Genomic DNA, 27,177 nt, shown 5'->3' on the forward strand with positions numbered 1-27,177 from the left:
GGAGAGGTAGGGTGAGAGGAGTGGGGGGAGGAGGAGAAGAGTGGGGGGAGGGGGAGAAGAGTGGGGGGAGGGGGAGAAGATTGGGGGGAGGGGGAGGGAAAGGGGAGGCTGGGAGGAGGCAGAAACTTTTTTTTTCTTATTCTCAATTAAAAAAAAAGAAAAAAAAAAGAATTGAAAACTGAAATGGATGGAAGGAAGAAAACACAAACTGAGGACCAGCTGGATATGGAAAATCTAGGTCAACGAGCAGAGCCTACAGAAACAAGCATAATCAATAGAATACAAGAGATAGAAGAAAGAATCTCAGATTCTGAGGACACCATAGAGAAATGCTGATTTCTTAAGTGGATATGATTCAAAACCTCAGTGCTTCAATTTTAGTAAGAATCTGAAATAAACTATTATTTATCAGTACCATTAAGACCTAATATGGCTTGAAGAAATGTATTCTGAGTCAATGAATAAACATACCATAACTTATGGGAGGCAATTTTAAAAGCACAGTCCAATTTAATCATTTACTCTATGATTCACTGCTTATGGTTTAAGGGGGGAAATTATATGTCCCTGTAGTATAAAATAGAAGTTACATTCATAGAACCACACAAAGAAGTTTGAGAGCAGCAGACTTCTGTCAGAGAAAAATTCTTGAAGGATAGCATGAGATAAAGCAATTCTTTAATTAATAATTCATATTTTTAAATTAAAAATGAAAATAAAGGAACTCTAGTCAGAGGAAATAACATGAATAAAAGGAATAGAAATGACTGGAGACACCCTTTGCTTCACTGGACAGCTGGGTGTGGAATAACAGGGAACTGCCATGTTGTAGAAGACAGGGTTTGTTTGCTGGACTTCACTTGAGATGAACTGAAAGCTCTGAAGTGACTAGGAACGGAAGTAATGTAAGAAATGCTTTGAGGGACTGAATTTAACTCTAGCTTCAACCTAACTAAGTGGCAAGCAGTTAAAAGAGAGCTACCTAAACACACACATAGGAGGAGCCAGAGAGCTAGGACAGACAGAAGAGAGAGGGGAAGGAGGAAAGATAAGGAGGAGCAGAGGGAGAAGAGAGGGAATAAGAGAAAAGCAGATGGGAGGAGGAGAGGCTAAGGAGGACGGTGGAAGGAAGGAGGGAGGCAGAATCTCTCCACTGTGTTTTCATCTCTGCTAACAGTGGAAAACTGCTCCTGCAAAGACCACCCTGACTTAGAGAGAAGAAATGGATTAAATGGTCTCAATGCAGTCTGCCTGAATAACAGAAAAACATTGATTATATAAAGACAAACTAAGTAGATGCAAAATCTGAAAGAAAAGATAACCTAAGTCAAAAGGCATTTATCAGTCATGAATATACAAACATCAAAAGCAACTCATAAAAACCACACCACAAAGTAGCAGATAATGAAATTTGAATAATTCCAACTACTAGCAATTCAAGAGTATAGGATTTCTGCCCTTGAGTACAGAAAACGAATGAGCACAAAACACCATTATTGTAGATTTAGTTTGAGCTCCTGATCACTCATCCTATCGGCTCTGAACAAGGTAAGGTTGAGTACCAAACAGAGATAACCGCTATGTCACATACCCTATGGGTAACAACTGAATTCTTTCCTTAATATTATAAAACAAAAGCCTACACATAAAAACAAACTCGAAATACCCTGCACTGGTTACACAGTTCATTCAGCAACTACTACCTAGTATATACTTTGTGCAGGCGTAGTCCTAAATGTTCAACCACAGCTATGATGAATTTGATTTTATTCATTGTGGATCAATTTAAATAATGAGATATAGGGCTAAAGAAACAGTTCAACAGTTAAAAACATTTCCTGCTGGGCTGGAGAGATGGCTCAGTGGTTAAGAGCATTGCCTGCTCTTCCAAAGGTCCTGAGTTCAATTCCCAGCAACCACATGGTGGCTCACAACCATCTGTAATGAAGTCTGGTGCCCTCTTCTGGCCCGCAGGCATACACACAGACAGAATATTGTATACATAATAAATAAATATTAAAAAAAATTCCTGCTGTTCTAGAGGACCTGTGTTAGTGTCCAAGAACCCAGGCTAGACACATAGCCATTTGTAACTCCAGCTCCAGAGAATGCAACACATTTTTTCTGGCCTCTGAATATACCCAAACACACATGGCACACACATATGCACACATGGGGCACACACACAGAAATAAAAATAAATCTTTCAAGAAGTATGTTCTGATACTTCTGTCTATCTTCAGATCTAAACACACAAAGGACTGTTACAGAATCTTAAAGCCTGGTGGTTTATTCAAGTCCTTGATTCAGTAAGCTGGACGCTCACCAGTCAAAACACACTGCAGCTCTTGGAAGGAAAAGAAGTACTGACCAGAAAGAGACTGTAGCTTATAAAAGTGAAGACACAAATATAATCTTTATTATTTGACTATTTCATTCAAAGAAGTACTAGGAATGCAGTATCAAGCAGCACCATATAAATCTTACAGCAAAGACTCTCACAAGTGTTTCAGGCTATTATAATGATAAACATGACTTTATAAAACTGGGAGAATACATTCTGACTTTGTAAGTTTTATTGCTTATATTTTATGACTTAAAACATTAACAAATGGTTTTAAACAACTAGTCTTATATACTGTTATTTTAGCAACAGTACTTTTACCATGAAACATATTTTTAAAATCCTGACAATACTCATAATAAAAACACAATCTTTTATGCTGTTAAAATGAAGAATTAATTTTGAAAGTAGGTATCACATCACAAACCTTTCCTTAAAACACAGAATCTCGGGCTCTAAAGACATACCTCGTATTCAGCTGTACTGACTGCTAAGGAGGGAACCAGGGAAAACAGTTCACTCAGGGCCTTCAATATGAGTGGCCTCGTGTCACAGCTCAGCCTTGGAGAGAGAGCATTCCAAGTAGAGCGGACGCAGACAACCTGTGAAGCAGATGGAAAAGTCAGTGACTGAGTAAAGGCAAACTCAGATGGACTTCCTGGAGCACTGCAATCCAGGCACCAAACTCAGATGGACTCCCTGGAGCACTGTGACCCAGGCACCAAACTAAGATGGACTCCCTGGAGCACTGCAATCCAGGCATCCTGGCACACGTATGTAATCCTGACTTCTCTGGAAGCTAAGGCAATAGGATGCCAAATCAAGTTCATCTGTACTGCAAAACAAATTCAAGGCCAGACTGGACAACTTAGCAAGACCCTGTCTCAAAACAGAAGTTAAAAAAGAAAAGAAGAAAGGAAGGGCACTGTGGATGTAGCTCTGAGATCAGTGAGACTACCCTTAGCATGTAGGAGGCCCTGTGCTTGGTACCCAGTCCTGCACAGAGTAGCCAAGAGGGCTCCATTACAATATAAAAAGAAAGAAGGCCACTGCTACAAAGTAAGATGTTATAAGGTAGTTACCGTAAATTGTTGAAGATGCAGCATGTCTCATAAAATTGTTTTCTAACTGCTTTGTTTCAGTTATCAAACACCTTTCCCTACTGTAGTTTAAATATCAAGCACACCGCACCTCACCCCAAGGTTTGGCCTAGCTCATGAAGTCACCTCACCCCAAGGCTTGGCCTAGCTCATGAAGCCCTTCGAAGGTGGAGTCCATGAGTGTTCTACCCACACCAATAAGTTGATGAGGAAGAGGCACCTGTTAGACAAAGGGGGTCACCTGCTCACGAACAGTGCTCCTTGTGCTTGGCATTCTCCCTTCCCTCCCCGGCTTGCCTCTGACCCCACCCTCCTCCCAAACATCCTAGGCTGCCATGAGATGACCAGGCCTTCTCTGTCATGGTGCTTTGCCTTCCTGGAGCCCAAAGCTACAAAAACACGAGAATGAGATGGCACCTCTGCAGTGGGAGTGGAGCAAAGCTGCCTCTGCCTCTTTAAGTCACTCTCTCAGGTGCTGTGTCCCAATAAGACATACAACATTAACTCCAGATTTGATACGTGTGTATATATATATATATATATATATATACACACACACACACACCTTTTTTTAACATCCACCCCAGAAACACACACACACAAAAGAGTAAAATATTTCATTCAGAAAATTGGAGGGGAGATTAATAAATATAAATAAAAAATTCTCAACTAAATTTGCCTTAGAGAAATGTTAATAAATGTTTATTATATAATGATATAACAAAATAATTTTATTTTAAATAATTTGAGGATTTTTAAAGTGATTTCAGATAAAGAGGTTGCTAAGCATTAAATCTGAATGCAAACACAAATGTAACGTCAGTTCCCTAATTTCCTCAAGCCAGTGTTCCTAGTCATTACAATATCTGATTTCACAGTCATTCAAGTCTTCCTTAATGTTAATTTTAGCTCTCACCAAATGATTGCTAGCCACTGAATGGTATTTTCTTTCTTTCCTTTTGGTTTTTAGCTTTTCAAGACAGTCCTATCTGTCCTGATAATTTGATCCTACTTTTTTTTCCTGTTTGTTTGGTTTTTGTTTTCTCGAGACAGGGTTTCTCTGTGTAACAGACCTGGATGGACTGGAACTCACTTTTGTAGAACAGGATGACCTCAAATTCACTGAGATCCACCTGCCTCTACCTCCCAAGTGCTGCGATTAAAGGTGTGAGTCACCACCACCTGGCCTCACTGATTAATATTTTATTAACAATTTTAAGACACGGGCAAGAAAAGTACCAACAAAGAACCAATTAGAATTTAATAGGATTAATTCTTTAAAAATACCCAACTCTTGGTTTGCGCTGTAATTTATGTATACAACTTATCTCTATCTACAAACCAATTATTCAAGAAAAATTACATGAAGTAGTAGTTTCAGATGTACATACGATGCATGAATAATACATGCTTAAAGACATGTATTAAGACATGACCCAAGATAAAAGAGCAGAAACCATACCTCCAAAAAAACTTGGATTCATAGTTTTTGCTCTAATTTCTTCTTCCCATGAAACAGCAGAAAAATAAATATTCTTTGCTTTGGAATCTACTACATAATCTGACTTGAACAAATATTTACTAAAAAAGAAATATTATGGGCAAGGCATGATAGTGAGCATATTCACACACACACACACAAACAGCTCTGGGATTTCAAATAATTGATGTTTCAAAAGTAATAATTAATATTAATTTAAAAGATGTAATTCTTTAATAGCTACCCACAAAGCAGCATGCACACATCCAAAGCAGTACACAGAATCAGGAGGGAACAAAACATAAAATGCACTTCCGTCTGTTGAATTTATCAAGCTGTATTAGAAACGAAGTGAAACATGGGATTCTGTTACTTGGCATGACTAGAACTGTTTTGAACATGAAACAGTTGAAAGAAGAATCGAGGAAGGTAAGAAATGTCAGTGGGTGGGAATCCTGTCATTGGGTGTCAAGAGATGGTAAGGTTTGAGAAAGAACTTGGAGAAGGAATGGGCATGTGCACCAAAGACAGCAAGCCAATTATGAAAAATTGTGTGTTGGCAAAAACTGTATGCATGCTTGGAAGGCAGGTGGGTCACAGAATTCCTAGAACACCAAAGGATATGGTCCAATGTCTTTTAAAAAGAAAAGATATCTCCAGAGATTTCAGAATTGAGGAACCCACAAAATAAAGAGTCTTACTCCATAAGGAACCATGGTTCGCTAACCCTCCTCTGTGACTCTTCAAAATTTCATGTGGTCGCCAAGTCAAGGTAGCCACTAACTCTCCTCCTTCCTGCACCTCTACTTTCACTCCCTGAGACAGAAGGGCTGCAGAGCTTCCCGAAATGTCACACCCAGTAAACTGATTGTCCCTGTTTACCCCTTCCCTTAAATGCCCACCTGATGCTAATCTTGGTTATTTCAAGTCCTATTTTAAATCCCACTTCCTCATTAAGGTTTTCTCTTAAAATTCAAGTCCTCTCTTTATTTCTCTTTTTCCCTTCAACTTCTAACACTTAAATTGCTATGCCACTCAGTTTAGCATTTAATTATACACTGGTGTTGCTCACTATTTTTGTGTACGGAAACTGTCTCTTCAACTAGATATTAAGATCTTGAAAGGCAATGACCATGTAGCCTGCTTCTTGGCCTTAACTCACCCAGCACAGTTGAATGTAAGAAATTATCTGTTTTCCTCAAGTACCAAAGGCAATGAAACACTGGGTGGGGGAGCAGGAAAAAAGTCTTAGGGAGAGAACGAAGAATTCAAAGAACTAGGATGACCATTTGGCACTCGATAACCAATTGGTGCGCTCCTCCCTGGTGAAAACCTTCTCCCACTCTCAGCGTCCCTTGACTGCCTGTAGCTCTTGGTGTAGGGTTGAGGTCTCCTAGGCCTTTCCCCATCCGAGATAGCAGGTCTAATGTTTTCCTGTTCAGCTCATGTTTAAGCAGTCAGGCTAGTGAGACTTTAAAGGTGTTTTTCTGGACATTCTAGGAAACACAATCTCAGAGCAAACTTCCTGTTCCTCTGGCTCTTACACAACCTCTTCCACAACGAACTATCCCTCAGCCTTAGATATGGGAATTTTTTGATACATATGTATTTATGAATACATATGTATGTATGTATATCTATGTAGATATAGATATATGCATGTAACAGCAATTAATGAAAAAAGAGGCCATGAATTGAGAAGGAAGTATATGGGAGGGCTTGCAGAAAGGAAAGAGAATGGTAAATTATATATTATAATCTCAAAAAAATAAAAGAAATAATTAAAAAATTTAAAAGCCTAAAACAGCAAACAAAGAAATCTAAGAGTACCAAATAAGAATGATTATAATAGCCACCCCTTAATTCATTAAAAAGAAAATAAAATAAAAGAGCAGAACAGAATTCGGGACGTGAATTGGAAACTGAAATGTGTGGACTCTAACAACCTGGGTCAAAACCAAAGCTAACCAAAGCAGAAGGAAACTGGAAAGAGGGGGGCATTCATAGGAATTAAGAGCGGGGTGAATTAGTGAAAATGAGATATGTGACGTGTGTTTGACTAGGATTAAGGAGAAGATGTAAAGAGAACCATCCCACAGACAAGAGGGGAGACTTTATTCAGATGTGAGGTCGGTCAGACAATGGCTGTCATTCAAATACTTCTATAAACCAATACACATGGAAAGGTCTGCCTCACACTGCAATAGCACGCGATGAACTCGCAGGACTGTCGGCTACAAAAGCACAAAGGGAGCCAGTCTTCTCCGAGTGTGGAGTAAAAATACACCCTTAAAGCATATTCAGAGCTTTGAATTTTTTTAAATTTTGTCTTCCACCTAAAAAGTTTAAAAAATAATGCCTACAAAGGCACTCTCTGTTGACTGAGTTTTCTGTTCTGCCCAGTTCCTGCAGTCATTAAGTCCCAAAAAAAAATCACACAGAGGTGTATACTAGTATAAACTGACTGGCCCAGCATCTCAGGCTTAGCTAATAAGATTATTAACTATTACAACTTATATTAACCCATTATTCTTATCTGTGCTAGCCATGTGGCTTGGTACCTTATTCAGCTAGAAAGTTACATCTTGCTTCTTCTGTGGCTAGGCCAGGACTGCAGAGGAATGGGCTTCCTCCTTCCCAGAATTCTCCTATTCTCATTGACCTGCCTCTACTTCTTGTCTGGTTGTCCTGCTTATACTTCCTGCCTGGCTACTGGCCAATCAGCGTTTATTTAAAACATAATTGACATAATAAAGAATATTGTCCCACCACTCTCAGGATCCCAGCATAAAGCAGGCCTTACATGACAGCCCGGTATACCCAAAACAAGAGGAGGAAAGCCTCTGGCAAAGCAGCTTCCTTAAACCCTCTGAGCTTCCCAACCTGGGCTATTGGATATGAGCAACTCAGCCTCAAGACTACTTAGTGTCAGCCCTCCTCCCTGCTCCCTTATCTCCATGAGCCTTGCAGATGCAGTCCTTAGGATGGCTGAGCTGTCCGGCTGTCTCAGATTGATCTGACTTTTGCTGGTTTATTCTGTTTCTGCTGGTCATTAACCCATAACTCACCTCTGTCCAGAAATAGACTGACTTCTTCATGTTTTGTGTTTTATTTTGGTCTTGAGGCAGGAACTTACTGTGTGGCATGGACTGGACTTGAACTCATGCAGTTCTTCTGCCTCGGCTTCCCAAGTGCTAGAATCATAGGCCTCAGTCATCATTACTACCCAAACTGACCTCTTTTAATTTCCAAAGTGTGTGATTGATTCCAGAGGGGGAAAAGGGTTACCAAATAGCAGAAATAAATAGGTATATACTTGCATTGTGGCTGCATGTATTTTATGGAAGCTGTCAGTTTTGTAACAACCTAGCACAACTTCTTTTTAAAAGTTGATATAGAAATAGAAGACATACACTGTAGCCTGCTGAAGACAAGGAGTTGGAAATGAGACTTCCACTTAAATACTAGCCCCTGGAAAAACGATCTCTGGTTTAAAGGTTCGATGAAAAATCAAATGGCCAAGAAGTATGACATCAGACATGGCAGTGAGCGGGGGCACCTGAAGAGCTCTGGAAGGACTCTCAAATGCATACCCCAAAATTTTGCATATAAATATAAAAACAGGCCCACCTAAAAATGAGTTCACAATGAAAAATTAAAAATTCCCAGTGACAGAGCCTATGGTGAGTGGGAGAAAGAAAAGCAGAGGAGGGTTTCACTCTCTGATCTCAGGATGAAGAAAGTGAAAGCAACAAACATCAAAGAAATAATGATGTTGTTTACATCCCAGTAAAAGAGCATGACATAGTGAAAAAGAAGAGGCAAGTTTTAACATAATAAACTAAAGGTGCTGGGATCTAACAATTAGAAAGCAGGGCCAGCTAGATGGCTCAGCAGGTTGCCATTTTCCCAACAGAACCTCAAAACCCAATTAAAGGTAGAAGTGTCCAGACTCGAAAAAAATTTGCCCTCTGACCTCTGCACATGCACTATGACATCCACACACACATGCAAGCATACAATAATAAGAAGGTTTTGCACTATAACTGATGATTGCACCTGTAATCATAGAATCTAGGAGGTGGAGACAGGAGAATTGTAAGTTCAAAGTTACCGTCACAGCGTCATGGGGAGTCTGACGCCAGCCAAAACTACATGGGACTTTTTCTTTAAAAAAATAAAAATAAGAAAGGGGCTGGTGAGCCTTCTTAGAGAGTAAAGGCACCTACTGTCAAACTCTGACAACCCGAGTTTAATGTCCAGGACGTACATGTCAAAAGAAGAGAACAATCAAATGCTGTCTTCTGACCTCAAAACACATGCCATAGCATGTGCACCCACCCACATACATGCATACACACACGCATGAACACACAGTGGGGTGTGGAGTCCTAGTCTCTTCCTCCTTCACCTTTTCACTCATCCGCCATGAGATGAAGTGACCATTTCCACCACATCATCCGCAACCTAACATTCCTTGCCAAAGACCCAACAGCAAAAGGGGCCAGTCAGCCATGAACCGAAGCTCACAAAATAGTAAAGAAAATAAAATGTGTTTCTTCTAAGTTTATTAGATTAAGTATCTGATACTTTAACAAAAAGTTGACTCCTTCCCCCTGCCACACACACACACAAAAAAAAATGGTGACCAATATTTACAAAGGGAGTTTAATCTTTGATGACACTGGTTGGTTCTAGGGCTGAGAGAGTAAGAATGTCAGTCGAGTATGGCACTGCTGTGCCAGAACGAGGCTCTCAAAAACAAGGTGAGGGCTTGGGGAGAAAGCAGAGCCACCCTTAAAATGCTCCAAATGGTTAGCACCTGAACAATTTGAATAACTAGCAGTATCGGTAATTAGATTAAAATGTGTAGCGATATTCACTGATATAGCAAATGGAGCAAAGGATACGGACATACAGAGAAGAAGCAGCCTTTCCTTAGGAAAGAATGCTAACTGATAAATGCAGAGGCAGTGGAAATCCAATCCCTGCCAGGCCAGCAACACAGGACTCACTGCCGTAGCAGCACCTACTGCTGGGTGCCAAACTTGGTACACGGGGTTTGAGAGCAAACAGGACAGCTGCGCTACATCAAAGCATCTCCCCCGAGAGAGAGAAAAGGTTATTAATTATAAACGAAAAACAGGAATTACAGTAGAGAAATGTGGCGGAGATCACCCTTAACATGGGAGCAAGGTCTACATTCACAGTAATGAGATATTCAACACATCTAAGATGAGAGCCTTAGTTCTGACATAGTCCTGCCGAGTCATGAGGCATCATCACATACGCCTAAATTAGGGAATATGTTCCCAAATAACTGGCCAGGAATTTTTTAGAGTATCAGGATCACGGAAGCCAAAGAGATAGACACACCAGCACAGATGACAAGAGTTCAGAAATATGAAAGCTAAACTCCATGTGGAATCCTGGAATAGAAAGGGATCCGAAAGAGACCATGAGTGGGAAACCTGGCAATAGCTGAACATAACGGACAGGTGAGGTACTAGCCAGGTGGCAGAGTCAATCTCTCAATTTTGATAACTATATTCAAGTGAAATCAGCAAACAATTCAGATTACAGGAGGCTAGGGAAAATCGGAAATGGATAAGAATTCAAATTTTTATATTAGTTTCATTAAAACCTTTTTTAGGGAATAATTCATGCCGGGTGCTGGTGGCACACGCCTTTAATCCCAGCACCTGGGAGGCAAAGGCAGGTGGATCTTAGTGAGTTCAAGGCCAGCCTGGTCTACAAAGCAAGTTCCAGGACAGCCAGGACTCTTAAACAGAGAAACCCTGTCTCAGGGGAGGAAAAAAAAAAAAAAAGGAAGTAATTCACATATTCACATACAATTGCTCCAGGTAAGTGAATCTCAGCATACGTACAAATTTGTATTAGCATCCCTATCAGTGTGAATCCATTTTGGTCACCCTTCCTCGAAATCACTGCTCATGGCTTATTCTCCATTTTCTCTCTCTTCCCACCCCTTGTGAACCACAAGTCTACCTCTGTCTCTATCATTTTGACTATGTGTGACTTTTCCTGTAATTGAAATCAAAGAGCACGTGCTCCGTTATAGTTGACTTCTTTTATTTAGAATGCTGTTTTCAAGGTTCATCATGTTACTGCAGGTATTGGCACTATTAACTAAATATTATTCCATTCTATGTAATATATTTTCCATATTTTTTAACCTCTCCATAAGATTTCAAAATTAATGGTTAGAAAAGAACAGAAAAAAAGAACTAAAGAAATAATGGCTAAAAATATCCAGAGTCAATAAAGACATAAACTTGTACCTCAGTCTTAGGATAAAATGTTGTTGCTGCTGTTGTTAACACCATGAATGTTAAATGATGGAAACAAAGAAGCATCTTCAAAGCTAAAAAGAAGAAACACACAAACTACCTGTCAAGGAACAGCTTAAAACAACAGACTTGTCAAAGTGAACAAACCAGAAGAGAGTGAAATAAAGCCGTAAGTGCTAAAGAAACTGCCATCCAGTGGTACTAAACCTACCATTCAACAGTGAGAAGGAAAAAACAAATATATATATAAAATCAAGCCAGGCATGATATCTATGAATTACATGCAGATAGCAAGTTAATTCTTAAGTACAAATGACTCAGTGCCTTGTTGAATTTGTCTGAGAAGAAATTCATACCGGGCCAAGTGTTTCATTATGCATATTTTATTGCTAAGGAAAATGATAATTTCCCCCATGTTATTCTTATGCAATAGTATCACTGAGCGTAAAGATTAAGGAGTGCAGTGAGATGCACTAAAAAGAGCACAGGATTGGCGTCAGGGACCCTAGGCTTTCGCATCCCATAGCTGTGTGACTATGGCAAACCCATTAATCTCTCTGTCTGTTTCCTCAGCTGCAAAATGGAAACAATACTAGTGCATGTTCTTTGGATCACATGAGGTTGACAGTAAAGGCTGCATGGAGACAACTGCAAACAAACATGCTTTATGTGCTAAGAAGACAGTTATTGCTGCTGTAACCAATGTGGGGGTCAAACCCCAGGAGCACTGGAGCTTTTGCTCTTAATTCCTGTGCTGTAAAATTACTTTGTTCCTGCATGGAGAATAGAGCGCTATCTCCCAATCTTACTTTCAAAAGCTATTTCTAGAAATTCCTGAGAGCAGCCTACTCCCTTTGTCCTGATTCTTTTCTCCAACAGAGGGAGAGCTTTATAAAAACCTTTAGACTATGAAAAATGCCTCATGTGCCCTTTTCATAATGAAGGTAAAAGAAGCTGCCTTTACAATTAAAGGACTCAAGCCATCATCACATAGAGAAGCCCTCTTAAGCCAATTCAGCATGCACAATTCAGAGAACAGGATGCTTCTGTTACCAAGGTACAATAAGCTGGGATAAGAGGAAGCATAAAGACACACATAAAGACAGAAACAATGGGGGGAAAGCACTCTTTCTTACCCAAATAATATGGGCTTAAAGGTTATAAATATTTTCAAAATGACTAACACAGGTTCATTTATGCGATTTCAGTCCTTTAATGTTTAAGACTCGTTCATCAGGAGGGCAGTGTTGTAGGAAGAGAAACACAAATCGGTCTAAATACAGAGTTGCCTTGTTAAATCTCCTACAATCTAAAGGACAGTCATTCCAATGCTTTTGCTCTTTGTCCTGCTCATGGCAAAGAATGCAAATGCACTTTTCTAAATCCCACCATGGCTAAGTGATGAAAATTGTTTGCTACTCCCATATTAACAAGCCCCAACATCACTAACACATTTCCAACGTTTCTCAGAGGAACAACTCAGTGTTTTGAAGTGCGCCCTTAAAGCATTCTCATACCAGAAGAGGGAGGCAAAAAGTGTGCAAGTTACGTAAGCAAGAGCTGATGGTCTTTTATTGGACAGACTCATCTACATACTAAGCAGGCAATGGAGGGTTCCTGGCTCAGGGGCTAGGGAGGTTTTAGTCAGGTTTGTTTTCTGTCCCCCGGAGTAAGAAGCCATGGGTTTTCTGAAACAGCCCAATAAGGACACACTCTTCTAATGCAAACTCACTGACTTGTCTGCAGGAACAGAAGAGCACCAGGAAGAGGTCCAGGGAACATTCACCTCTTAGTGGTATAGATGCTACTGGAACGCATTGTATACTTATTGATACTTTTAGGACTTAGTTCTTTCCTTGTACCCTGCTGAGTCTGGGTCTAGCCTATTGCTGCTGATGTCTTCACTCCAGGATAGCTGGCCCTCAAGCACCCAGCAGATGGTCCTGCTACTGACTCCCACCTCACTTTAGGAATCTGGGGTTACCGATGGAACTCACTACATCCTGCTTTTTAAGGGTTCCAGATCTGAAACACAGGTCATCAGGTTTGCAATGCAAGCCCTTTAACCTGCTAAGCCATCTCCTCACCCTGATTTTTTAAGGCCATCTCTCGCTTTTTTTTTTTTTTTTTACTTAAATGAAGGTCAGACTCCAAAGGTGACAAGGGAAAATAGAAATTCAGTCAGCATAGCTTAAGACCCTCCCCCTAAATAAGAACCCAACCACAACTACAGGAATATTGTCCAGAAGATAAAGAATTAAAAGCAATGAGTATTTACTAGCAGAAGAACAAAGTATCATCCACCTATAGTTGGTCATGATGGCCTGTGCCTATAAACCCCAGCGCTCTGCGGATTGACACAGGAGGCTCATGAGTTAAAGGCCAACCTAGACTACACTTAAGAACCTATCTTTAAAGAAAAAAGTCATGCAGTTTAATATTATTTAATATTATTCACTTAAATCTTAACATAGAAGACTACAATGAGTACACATACTGAGAAGTATGTACTGACTTTTCAAATGACAATTGATCCGCTATGTGCCACATATATTTGATAAATTAAGTGGTCACTTCAGACCCTCCAAAAATACTATAGAAAATAATTACAAACTGAGAAGATGATGCTCTCGTGCACCCTTAAGCCTAAACAACTTGAAAAGATTGACTTATACAGTGCATTTCTAAATAACCAGTACAAACTAGCCAAAAACCTAACATGACTCTCTGTCCAATGGAAATGCTTCTTCTACCCCATCTGTATACACGCTTGGGGGATAACGATAGGAATAGTTGGCTTACACAGACAGTATGATCTGTAACTCTCCAATAACAAGAAGAGTCACTGCCCTTCCAGTAGAAGCAATCTCCTCCGTAGGAAGATCTGACTTACAGTAAAGTTGTATTACCTACTAGTATCCGAGTGGGGAGGTCTTTTTTAGGAATTGACTTGTTCCTCAGTGTGAGAAATCCAGGGAGTCAAAATAAAAATGTTTCCTACGATAAATATCTAACAAAATGCAAACAAGGTTTTTTTCCAGCCATATAAATGCAGTCTCTAACACAGCATTTCCCTCACAAATCTGTTGATAGATAAATTAAAAAATGAATAATGTTGATAATTCCATCACCATCTATCATAGACTTTCTCTGCAAGGAATAAAAATGTACTACTTCTGGATTTTGGAGCCACTGGGTAAGTATTACTGTTATAACTACTGGAGGACTGTGTCCCTGTAGCAAGGAAACAGTACAGACCAATACATAAACAAATGGATATGTCTTTAGTCCAATAAAAAATTATTTGCAAAAGCTGATAGTGGACTGGATTGGATCAAGTAGCCATTGTTCACCAGTCCCTGGGACTCTAATATGCTATTGTTAATTAAAGACAACTTCACAATTAATTTAAGTGGTTGCTCTGACAATGCCATGTGCATGTGACTCTCCACTAGAGAAGGGATCTTCTTATAATACAGTGTCTGATAAACTGGATCTAGTGCAATGGCTAAGAATCCTGATCTCTTACCAGCTCATAGGAGAGAGAGTAACTACTAATAAGAAAGCCAGATTTTTAGGAGGTGTAGCTCTGTAAGTTTCAGCCCAACCTGGTCTCACTGGGAGTTCTAAGCAACCAAAGGCTACATAATGGTACCTGTTGCAAAAACACAAATGCAAATGGGCAAGAGGAGGAGGAGGAGGAGGAAGAAAGGGAGGGAAGAAGGAAGGAAGGGAGGAGACTATACTTGGAGTTAAAAACACTAAAGTGCATTAATAGATTCATCGTAGAATTTCTAAATGGGTAGGAAATTATAGGTGAGGCAATAAGCACTAGACTTTGCTAGAATAGTTCCAATATTGGGAAGTTTTATTGTCCACCTCATAAAGAAGTCAAATTGACCGTGGATTCTAAAATTCAGTATTTGATTGCACTCTTCCACTTACAGGAATCATAAAGGTAATGTCAAAGCATTTCCTCTCACACTGGAATCTTAAAGATGAGAATACTATAATTTCTAAGCCTTTTCTTATAGAAAGACAAGATTTTTAACATGTTGAATACACAAACACAACTAAATAGCGCCACTAAAATGTTTTAAGATCCCCCAAAGTTCTGATAGTTTTTATATTATTTGGCAAAACACCTTTTTAAATTATTCGTATAGACTAAATACTCTATGAAAAAGCTTTCATTGAAGTTAGATGAGGTTAAACACTAAAAAGGAGAACAAGTTAAGGATAGCCAATATTTTCCTAAGACTCAAAATTATTTGTCTATTTTCCATCCGTTTGAGGAGCGCAAATTGAGTCTTGTACTCCAATACTAAGCTGGGGCACTGGTGTGAGGGAGAGGAGAAAACAATGGTTGCTCTAATTTCCTTCATATCCTCAAGAAGATGGGAGGTAGAGACTGATTCCGGAACATGCATTACAGAGCTCTGGGTGGAGAGAAATTGCATAAGTCTGAATTATACAGAGAGAGAAATAAGAGGGAAGCTGATGTCAGATAGGTGACCATGGAGGAGATAATATGAAAGAGCAATTACATATTCAACATTGCTAGATTCTGGTCATTTACAACACACTGCTTCAACTGAACAGGAAAATTTGAGATCACAGCATAATGTAGGACAGTGAGGAATGATTTCTGCTAATGCAATATTTAAAAGAGTCTCGAAAACTTTCACAGATTGGCATCTAACATAAAATTGACAGTTGTGACCGTCTTATTTGCTAATATATACTAAACACTGCAATTTAATATAAAGCTATTAAAATACTAAGTCTATACTGTGAGATAAAGTATCATTGCAAGATTTACAATCAACCATTTTATAAAATTAATCAATAGACAGAAAGGGTTAAAAGTCAGAAATGGCAACGGTGTGAGCAGAAATGGTGAGTTGATTTTAAACTGCTTTTCCAGGTTGGTGTTTTCAATGCCCCTTATTTGGGCGCATTCAGTACTACTGTGGGTGACAGCAATGAACCAGAAACAACTGGCAGCCAGTAAAGGTCGGTCTCACTTTCATAAAGAAAGGTCGGTTGTGACAAGGAGAATGGAGAATGAAAAGGAGAGTGGTCTCGTGTAGATAAACAGTGAAACTCTGAAAATGGAGTCTGTTTAAAGAGTCATGGCTGCCCATCCCCTGGGAAATCATTCAGTCTTGGGCTAGAGAGATGGCTCACCTGGTAAGAACATTTACCTCCCTTGCGGATGATCTAGGTGTAACTCCCAGCACCCACACCAATTGCGCACAACCAATAATAACTCCAGTTCCTGGGAACCCAACATGCTCTTGCCTCCTTGGGTACCTGCACACATGGTACACATAATCTCATGTAGGCACACATACATACTCATAAATAAAAATAAATAAGCAATTCTCCTTTAAAAGAGAGTCACTTACTCTCACAGACACAGCAGCTTTTAAACTTCTCCTTTAATTAATTGTTCGCTGCAAATCATAAATGCTGACGTCTTATACCCAAGTCTTTTAAGAGCACAACAAAACCAAACTGCTCTTAAGCAAATACTAAAAGTTCAAAATTTAACTTTCATAAAAATTCTACAAGTCTGAGAAAGCTATTGATGCCATCTTAAATTATTCTCAATAACCTGCAATGCAACAGAGTATTTTAGAAAGTACCAGGGAAACATCTGTGCTACAGCAGTGGCAAAGGCGCCGTCTGACAAAACACACAGCAGCTGCTGACAAACAGGAGAGGGAGCAGACCGACTTCCACGAGTCTATTCGCCGTGGAAGAGATTGTTACAAAGATGGGGGAATGGAACACGAAGGGAGAGGTCAGACAAACAGGAAAGGGAAGAAACCAGGCCTTCACATCCAGCAGTGAAGAAAGACGAAGAAAGCCGCCCGCACTTGCCTAATGGACTGGCGAGAAAACCGCACTGTGGGCTTTACTACTTCTCTATCCAAATTTTCAGATAAAAACGTTTTGTTTAAAGTCCTCGTTTATTTTGAACTAATCAATGCTTCTTTCCCCTAACACATTTTAAATGTAATTGTATACTTGCCAAAAAAAAAAAAGAATCACCAATAAAAGCAAATCAGTAACTAACAAAAGAACTGTAAGGATTAAGAAATCAATTATCAGGATGCATTCTATAAAAATAACAGGAATAGTAATAACAAAATCAGTATCCCACAATCTGAAACTCATTAACTATATTGTAACCATGTGCTCATTCAATTAGATGCCAAAATAGGCTACCAACACAGTGCTGTGCCCCTGATAAAATGTTAGTTATAAACAACAATTTGGAGGGGCTGGGAAGATGGCTCAGTGGTAAAGCACTTTTCACAGAAGTGTGAGGCCCAGAATACTGATGTACAGCATCCATGTGGGCAGAGCAACCCAGCTGTAATCCCAGTACTTACTCTAAAAGTGGAGACAGAGGCTCTCAAAAGCAAGCTGGCTGAACTGGCAATCTCTGGATTCAAGGAAGAAATCCTGACTTAATATTTAAGGTGAAAAGTAACAGAGGAAGACATCCAATGTCAACCTGTGCAGACATGCAAAACATACCCATGTACATGTGTGAACTCCACACAGATAGTCACAAAAAGTCAAGGGAGAATGCATAATCACTATGTTTAATTTCATTGGATACATAGCAGTTAGGATTTTTAATCTTTTCTTGATCTCCTCTATACTTTCTGATTTTTCAGTTTTGGCGGTGCTCAGTTGGTGCCGCTGTTTCGGGAAGGTTTAGGTAGTACAGCCTTGATGGAGGAGGTCCACATCACTGGAGGAAACTGCTGAGGTTAAACAGTCTCCCTCATGCTTAGTTTGCTCTCCCTTTGCTCTGTGCTTGCATTCCTTGAGGAGAGTTCTCAGCTCCCTCCTCTGGCTGTCGTGCTTTGACAAGCTCACTGCTCTAGAACAATAAGCTCAGATAAACTCTTTTGTCTATAAGTTACCTTAGCCACGGTCCTTTTCACAGAGAAAGAAAAGTAACTAGTGCAGAAGTTGGTACCAGGAGTCCCGGTTGTTGGTGTGAATAACCGGACCGTGTTCATTTTTGAGGAATGTGGAATATGGAACGTTGGACTGGAAAGTGGTTGAACGCTATCAGCAGCCTCTGAGGGTCATCTTATGAGAAGCTGGGAAGACAGAGTGCTAAGAGCTATGCAGACTGTGGCGGCACTACACAGGGGTTTCAGAGAGGAACACACGCATGAGGAAAATGTCCAGAAGCTTCTTGTGTGGTATTTTGGCGAAGACTCTGTATGCCATCTGCCCTTGTCCTAAGAACTGGCCTGAGTGTCCAGTTAAAAGCAAGGGTCTAATATCTTTGACAAAGGCTAATTCAAGGAAGCATAATATTAAATCTCTGGTGTGGTTGTTATAAATGACAGTTACGTAGGTTTGCAATTTAAAAAGAGTAGATATTCCAATATATAACAGATTAAGGAAAAGAAGAGCAGCACCCTAGACAATGCTGCAGACGAGCCTTGTGCTGAAAGATGTAAGCTCAGTGACATTGGGAGAGGCCTCCAGCGGGAGGATGCCCTCAGAGCAAGTGGTCACCTACATGAGCTTCAAAACTGTGAAAGAAGGCTGAAGGCAGTGTCTGCCCCTAGAAAACAACTGAATAAGAGCACTGCTGCTAGTGGAGCTCAAGGGGGCAGGGCTCGTCCTGAGCTGGCAGCAGAGCTTGGCAGTGCTGTTCTCATGATGCTGGCTTTGGAGGCATAAAGAACGCAAGAGTAAAGAGGCCATAGAATTATCCCATGGTTTCTGAGAGCCACTGAGGTCAAGCAGCATGTGGCAGGGGAGTCCCTGTTTGAAGACTCTGAGAGAGCAAAAGACCCTACGAGGCCATGACGCTGTGAAAGAGAACCATGGGCTGTAATAGAAACTGCAAGATGCTAGACATGCCAAAGTAATGGATTACCTGCTAAACTTCACAAAGGAGAGGAACCCATTTAAGAAAAAGATGCATGTCGCAGGCAGCAAAGCTGGAAGGACAGAGCCTATTAACACCAGACATTGAGCCGTCGGATCTGGGCTCTGCACTGCTGACTTTCAGTCTTGTTTTGATCAATATTTCCTCAACTATGTGCCCATTTCTCCCTTTGGTGAGAGTAATGTATATTCTGTGTCATTATATATTAGAAGTATATAATTTGTTTTTTATTTTATTAGAATTAGAATTAAGAAAATGCCTGGAGTCTTAGAAGTGAGACTTTGAACAGAGTCCCGGGCATTGAACAATTGATCCCCAGCTGGTAGCACTACTGGGAAGGTTTCGTGGTGCGGCTTTGCCAGTTCACTGCCTTCTTTTGCTCACAGTTCAGGACCAGGTTCTGAGCTTCCTGCTCCAGGTGTCATGCCACCCCGCCATGATGGCTGTTAACCCTCTGGAACCACAGCCTGAACAAACTCTACGTTACCTTAGCCATGCTGCTTTAGCACAGCAACAGACACGTGACTAGTACAGCAACCACACACATACAGCAACTAACACATAGAATACTGTAACAGAAATATACACGCCTTTATGACTCTGATTTTACTTTAATTAAAATAATGTATTTGGTTTCCTATGTCTTACATAAAGCTTTGTATATGACATCTAACACTACCGTAGTTTCAGAGTTATATTTGGCACAGAGGCCACTCTTTCATAAGAACTGACATTTATGGTTTCTCCATCCTCCTACTTAAATTTTATTTTACACAGAAACATGAAAGTTTAAAATAGTTATCTGTACTTTTTCAAAACAGCGTTAAATGTTTTATACCACGCATGGGAAACATAATTCCAGCGTTATGCACTATTTTACTGACAAATACAGTTTTTGCTCCTCCTTCCCAAAAATGTAAGCCAAGACTAATTCCTGTGACATCCCAAGTACACATCTGCTGGTAACTACATAATCCATAAACATACACAGAGAAATACTCTGTGTGTGTTTGTGCATGTGTGCACATGTGCCTGTGTGTGTGCGCGTGCATGTGCGCACACACACACACACACATACATACATACATACACACATACATACACACACACACACAAATTAAGGTAAGTAACTGGAGAAAAGATTTTCCATTTCCTGTAAGACATTAAGAAGAATAGCATCCTAGAAGAGGACACTTAGCATTTGACTCCTGGAAAACACTACCCTATGTACAAGTCATCATGGAACACCTCATACTATGTGGTTCACTTACATGAGATGTCCAAACTGGTAAAGCTATAGAGATATTTGTGGTGATGATATTTCATTGCATTTTAATAAATAAAGCTTGTCTGAAGATCAGAGCAAAACAGCCACCCTGGTCAGTCTTACAGACCAGGCACACCTTTAATCCCAGTAGCTACATTAGTTTGTCATAGAAGCCAGGGGGTGCATGCCTTTAATCCCAGCACTCAGGAGTCAGGGGAAGGTGGATCTCTGTGAGTTCAAGGACAGCCTGGTCTACAGAGTGAGTTCCAGTTTAGCCAGGGCTGTTACACAAATAAACCCTGTCTCATATAAAAGACATATAAAAAGAAAGAAAGAGAGAAAGAAAGAAAGAAAGAAAGAAAGAAAGAAAGAAAGAAAGAAAGAAAGAACAGAATAGACATCAAGTAACAGAATGAAGACAATGGTGGAAATACTTTGAAAATAGCCTTAAATCTCCTCATCTATTATATACATTCATTCTATATGAATTCTATATTGTATACAGTCATTGTACATATTGTATATAGTTTTTCTTATGTTAGAGCATTCTTTTTATTTAGACAAAAGGGGGAAATGTAGTGATATTTGTGCTGTAATAAGATACAATGGCTATATACAACATATACAGAATGTCTCTATGGTACCTTTCTTTGAATATATGTCTATCGAAATTCACAATCTCGTTCTGAAGACTGCTGGAGGCAGGATCGCCATTTTGGACTGAGGTAGAGGTAAGAGCCAGGGGCTGGCCGTTTTGCTTTTCTGACCTTCAGGTTGAACCCCAATATCTGACTCTGGGTTTTTAGTAATCGTGTTACAGATAAGAAGTAGGACACTAGTTATATAAGGCTGAGATTCAGGGTACAGGCAGAGATGGAAGTGTTCTGGGATGACAGCTGAGAAGAATGGAGATTCCTCTGGGGATGATTAAACTGGTTCAAATATAGCTGTTATGGTTGAAAATGAATATAATACAAAATCACTATGTATTTTAACTGAGTGAAATTAATTGTCTGTAAATTTTATTTCAAAAAAGCTAATTTTCAAAAAAAGCTTCGATTTATCAGGGCAACTGATGTTTTGCATGTTCAAACCTCACTGTGCAACATTAAACCTCAGAGTGGCCTTCTTTAATAAATCAAGGGAACAATCCACCAAGACATTACAATCCCAAACATTTATACCCCAAAATCCAGTGACATGCAGCTTCATAAAGCAAATGCTCCTAGAGTTTTAAAAAGCAACAGATCCACTCCAACAAATTAACAGTGCAGAACTTCAATGCTCTGCCTTCCCCCAGCAGATGAATCATAAACAAAACGAAGAAATGGTAGAGCTAACCAACATCCCAGGTCACTACAGAGCATTTCCGATAAACACTCATTACAGATTCTTCTCAGCAAACCAGGAAACTTTTACCAAAGTAGATCACATATCGAGACACAAAACATAGTCTCAACAAATACAGGAAAATGGAAATTTCCCCTTGTTGTCTAACCACAAATGGGATAAGGTTCGATCTCAATGGCAAAGAAATTACAAATTCTTACAGTTATGGAAATATAGCATATTATTTAATGATGAAGAGATCACTAAATAAATAAAATTCAAAATTACAAATCAACAGAATGGAATGAAAATACAACAAACCAAAATCCTTGTTATACAATGAAGGCAATCCTAGGAGGGAAGAAGACTTCTAGTTCTAAGTACCTACATCAAAACATCAGAGAGAACCCAAAGAAGCAACTTAATGATGTACCTTGACACCTTAGAAAAATATGAACAAACAACACCTAAAAATAGTAGGCAGGGAAAAATAACCAAGACCAATGCAGAAATTTATGACTTAGAAACAGAGCAAACAATACAAAGAATCAATGAACCTAACTGCAGGGTCTTTGAAAAGATTAGCCAAATGATGGAAAGAAAAAGAAGAGATCTAAATTAATAAAACTAAAGTTGATTAAAAAACAGAGACAGTACAACAGACACCAGTGAAACCCAGAGGAATTATAAAACACATCACAAACTTATATTCCATCAAACTGGAAAACCTCAAGGAAACAAATTAATTTTTATTGCATATAGTCTACCAATGCTAAACCAAGAAGACATAATGAGATCAAAAGCAATAATACCCCTCAAAACGAGCAACACTGATAAATGGGTTCATACAAAACTAAAAAACATCTGTACATCATAGAAAACCGTCAGTTCAGTGAGGAGGTAGAGTAACGATGGGAAGATCCTTAGCAGGTATTTAGTTGACAGAGGGTTAATGTCTAGAATATGTAACAAACTCAAAACACTAAACACTAAGAAAATAGCCAAATTTTAAAATAGGGGTATGGAACTAAATAGAATTCTCAAAAGAAAATATACAAGTGACTAAGAAATATATATTAAATAAATATCTAAAGATTATGCTTAATATCTATATTTAATAAACATATTCATATATGTTATATAAATATATTTAGTTTTATAAATTTATATCATTGTTATAAATTTATTTAGTGTAAATATATAGAGATATATAGAGAGAGTGGGAGAGATATAGTGTTCAAAGTCAAGGGAAACATAAAATAAAACTACTATGAAATTTTTTTATTCCTGTCAGAAAAACCGGGGTCAATTAAGCAAATGAAAACAAGTGCATGTACCAGGTGAAAGGAGAAAAGTTGATCATTGTTAGTGACAGTTCAAACTGGTTTAGCTACTATGGAAATCAGTATGGAGGTCCCTGAAAATCTAAACCAAACTGTACCACTCCTAAACATATACCCAAAAAACTCTATAATTTATTGCAGAGACACATGTTCATCCATGGTCACAGCTGTTCCATTCACAATAGCCAGAAAATGGAAACAGCCTAGATGTCTATCAACTGATAAATGGGTAACGAAAATATGGCTCATATATACAATGTAATAATATTCAGCTGTAAAATATAAAATTATGAAACTTACAAGTAAATGGATAGAGCTGGAATGAGCCATTCTGAGTGAGGCAATGCAGACATAGAAAGAAAAACAACATATGCTCTCTCTATTATGATGTCCTAACTTTGCATCTTGAGATGCAGAAAGGAGTCATGGGGTGGAGTGGGGTCTTCCAAGGAGCGAGGATGGACAGAACACAAACATATAAAGGGGGAAGGGGGAAGAGTGGGGAAGGAAAGGCTGAGTGGGGTGAGAACTGTGACCATGGGGTGGAGAAAAAGATGGCGGTAAGGAGCAATTTTCATAATGCTGAAGGTTCTAGGCCAGCCAGGGCTCCATAGTGAGAACTTGTTTCAAAATAAAAGTGTGAAAAATGGGGGGGGGGCATGAAGCTGTGAGGAAAAGAAGTAGGGGAGATAGGAAGGGAAGAAAGTAAGGATGGGTGTGAAAAACTTGATATGCATTATTAACTTTTCAAACAACATTTTTTTCTGTCTCTTTCATTGGAGATAGACTTCTTTTCATATAATCTATTCTGATTACAGTTTTCCCTCCCCAAATTTCTCTGAGGTCCTCCTCCACACCTCCCCTTACATCCAAGTCCACAGTCTTTCTGTTTCCCTTAGAAAACAAACAGGCATCTAAAGAATAATAATAAGATAAAACAAAAGCAAACAAATCAGAATAGGACAAAATAAATAAACAGAAGAAAGAGAGGCAAAGAAAAAGCACAAGAAACACAAAGATGTATAGACACATTTGCATACATAGGAATCCCATAAAAACACAGAAGTGGAAGCCATAATATATACTCAAAGAACCTGTGAAAATATAATAAAATAATTTTTGAATGAATAATGCCATGACTAAACAGCAATTGTTAGAAATCACATCTTTCTCCTCCCCACCTTATCCCCGTGTATGTTGTGAGTTTTAATAGGTATTACGGGTGATATCTGTTTCTTCTTTTACCAAGTCCCACCAATATGAAACACCTTTACACCAAAACCATCGAGGCAGCAGCCCAAGGTCAGCATGGAGATAATCAGGGTGACAACCCCAAACCAACAAGTACATGTGCAAGGAGATCTGTGGTCCCCAATAAGAAGGTCCATCACAAGATGACAAGCCATATCGCACATCAGATGAAGCCGATTCACAGGTCCTATGAAAAGTGAATCCATCCAACAGAGGAAGAGGAGAGGGAGGGGAAACAGTGGAGAGACAGGCCTCGACCAGGGGTCACTGAGGAAAACCCCAACAGTAAGAAATGCTCAGGCTTCTGGACTTTGACAATGTCTCCCACATGCAAGTCACTGAGCCTACACCACTTGGAGTAATTTGGAAGTGTGCCACTATAATATTTTCCATAAACCTGACGGCAACCAAAAAGAAAAGCAGGTACTGGGGACTAGAGAGGCGGCTCCATGGTGAAAACACATACTCATAAAGAGTCTCTATGTTCAGTTCCCAGCATCCATATCAAAAGGCTCACAGCTGCCGACCAGCTCCAACTCCAGGGAAAATCCAAATCCTCAGGCCTCTGTGGACACCTGCATTCATGTGCACATACTCTTATACAGACAAATATACATCATAAAAACAGAAATAAATCTTTTAAAATAAACACATCAAGCTAAGTCTGGGTATTGGCAATTCTTTCTGTAATGGGTTAAACAGCACATTTTCAGTTCATAGTCCATATGAACACTGCTAACAATTCCTCAGCACTTCCTTTTTAAACAAAACATTCATCATTAACATACACGTGGACGGGAGTGTTTGTGTTGCAGTAACAGTTTATTTGGAAGCAGTAACAAAAGGAGAGCACATTTTTGTTCAGTGTGTCTAACTTCAGTTATTTCCGAGACCAGCACACTCAGCGAGTTGGATGCGTCACCGTTTGGTTCTGATGGTCATCGTGAACTTCCTACATTAACCATCGCAGTCAGAGCCAGAGAGCCTGGATACCTAGCACATTCACTGGACCTGATTCATCCCACAGTGCCAGCTGCACTCTCCAGGAAACGTCTACAATGTCACTTGGCAGAAGCACCGGGGTCAGGTGAAGCACAGCAATTGTAACAATGCATTTCATCTTTGGATTCTTTTATACTTCCTCTCATGACACAGAATTTGACCTGCTAAAACATTTGCGGGGCTGAAGCTAATAAGACCAGAGAAATCTAGCAGGAGGTATCAGGATGTTGGCTGCGTTTACATAGGCTGGCTTTGGTTTACAGTTATGGAAGGGAAATAATGGCGATTTGGCCATTTCCTTTGACTCTATTCATTGTAACTTCAAGGGTGGGGAATGAAGCAAAACTAGACATCAGCTTCACACGGGAACAAAGAACGGGCACATTGCTACACTAACTCTAGTTTCAACCCTGAGCAATATAGCCTAGGACTAAGAACAAGGCACCTAGGATAGGAAGAACACACTTTAGCATAAAGACTCCTCCCACAGAAATGCCCCGAGGAGCCTACCTAAGTCCAGATATGCTCTGGGGTCTCCCATGCTCACAATTGCATGCTACAAGAAAATAATTACAAATTTCTGTTGCAAAGAAGAAGAAATAGTTAAGCTCTCCTTGCATTGTCTCTTGAAGCTGATCCTCAGTGAACTCTAACCAAATCATCAATAATGCCCACTGTTAGGATTGTCACAGGAGATTCAAGACCTAGTCACACACACCAGGAAAAAAAAAAGGAATTCAGTTACAGGGATCAGTCATGTTTTCCAAAACAGTATTGAGACACTTATGAAAAGCTGAGAGACCACACAGGAGAGTACTCAGAGAGAATAGCAATCTAAATCACTCAGGCAGCAGCTCAGGTGAAAATAACTGCTGGAGTTGTAATTACACACAGTTGGAGCAGCAAGCCCATTCCAAAAACCTAGCTTACAGAAATATTTGGAGGATGGCTTGAATCTTAACTCTAAAATTAAAACAGCAGCACTGTATATGTCAGAGAGAAATATCCATTACTCATGGACCAGTGAAAAGACAATACAAACACTCTACAACTAAGTTCATACAGTTATTAAAATATGTATACAGATATACAAAGGCATGCACACTGAGTATCATAAAATTAAACATGAAACATTCTTTGAGTTGCTTCTAAGTAATGACATTATGTGTTGAAATATGGAGTGGCGGGGCTGCGTCCCCAACACCCCAGCCACTTGGCTAGCTCATGCCCGAAATAACAACACACAAACTGTATTCATTTAACTGCTTGGCCCATGAACTCTAGCCCTTACAGGCTAATTCTCGCACCTGGACTAGCCCATTTCTAATGATGTGTGTAAGCACCCCAAGGTGCGCTTACCGGGAAGATTCTAGCCTAAGTCCATCGTGGGTTGCAGCTGCCTGGGAGAGCCGAGCATGGCGGCTGTCCGGTCCCTCTGGAAGCAGGGCAGAGTCTGACCTCACTTCCTCTTCAGCCCAGCATCCTATTCTGTTTACTCCTCCCATCTATGTTCTAACCTATCAGGGCCAGCCAAGCAGTTTCTTTTATTGCTCAGCCAATGAAATCAACAGATTGATATGACACTCCCCCATCAATTATGGCTTACTTTTTGTTTTTAAGTTTTCTTAATTTATATTTTCTGATTTTTAAATAAAAACTATGTGCTACAGAATAAAAGAACATTTAAAACTCATACACATATTTTAAAAAGTAGAAAGCATTGAAATAGTAAGATAAAATGAATAAAGATGTTCATGGGTAATCCAAGGTGTCTCATAAATAAATAGATGGCAACATTTCATACTAAGCTGATC

The 27,177-nt window shown here is 39.6% G+C and overlaps 1 protein-coding gene across 7 annotated transcripts in view; it reads right to left on the reverse strand.

The window, feature by feature from the left end:
• Focad (focadhesin) overlaps positions 1-27,177 on the reverse strand; it is a 1,203,139-nt gene that overhangs the window by 129,537 nt on the left and 1,046,425 nt on the right. For all 7 annotated transcript variants that reach the window (XR_007594464.1, XR_007594465.1, XR_007594463.1 and 4 more), the window contains one exon: positions 2,812-2,946. Coding sequence is in view for 4 of the 7 variants with exons in the window: in XM_050157367.1 (XP_050013324.1) it covers positions 2,812-2,946 (135 nt within the window). In the remaining 3 variants the exon portion in view is untranslated. The remainder of the gene's footprint in view (positions 1-2,811; positions 2,947-27,177) is intronic.

The sequence above is a fragment of the Alexandromys fortis genome, unplaced genomic scaffold (assembly GCF_014885135.2).
Source record: "Alexandromys fortis isolate MF-2015 unplaced genomic scaffold, M_Fortis_MF-2015_v1.1 scaffold_64, whole genome shotgun sequence".
Classification (NCBI taxonomy): domain Eukaryota; kingdom Metazoa; phylum Chordata; class Mammalia; order Rodentia; family Cricetidae; genus Alexandromys; species Alexandromys fortis.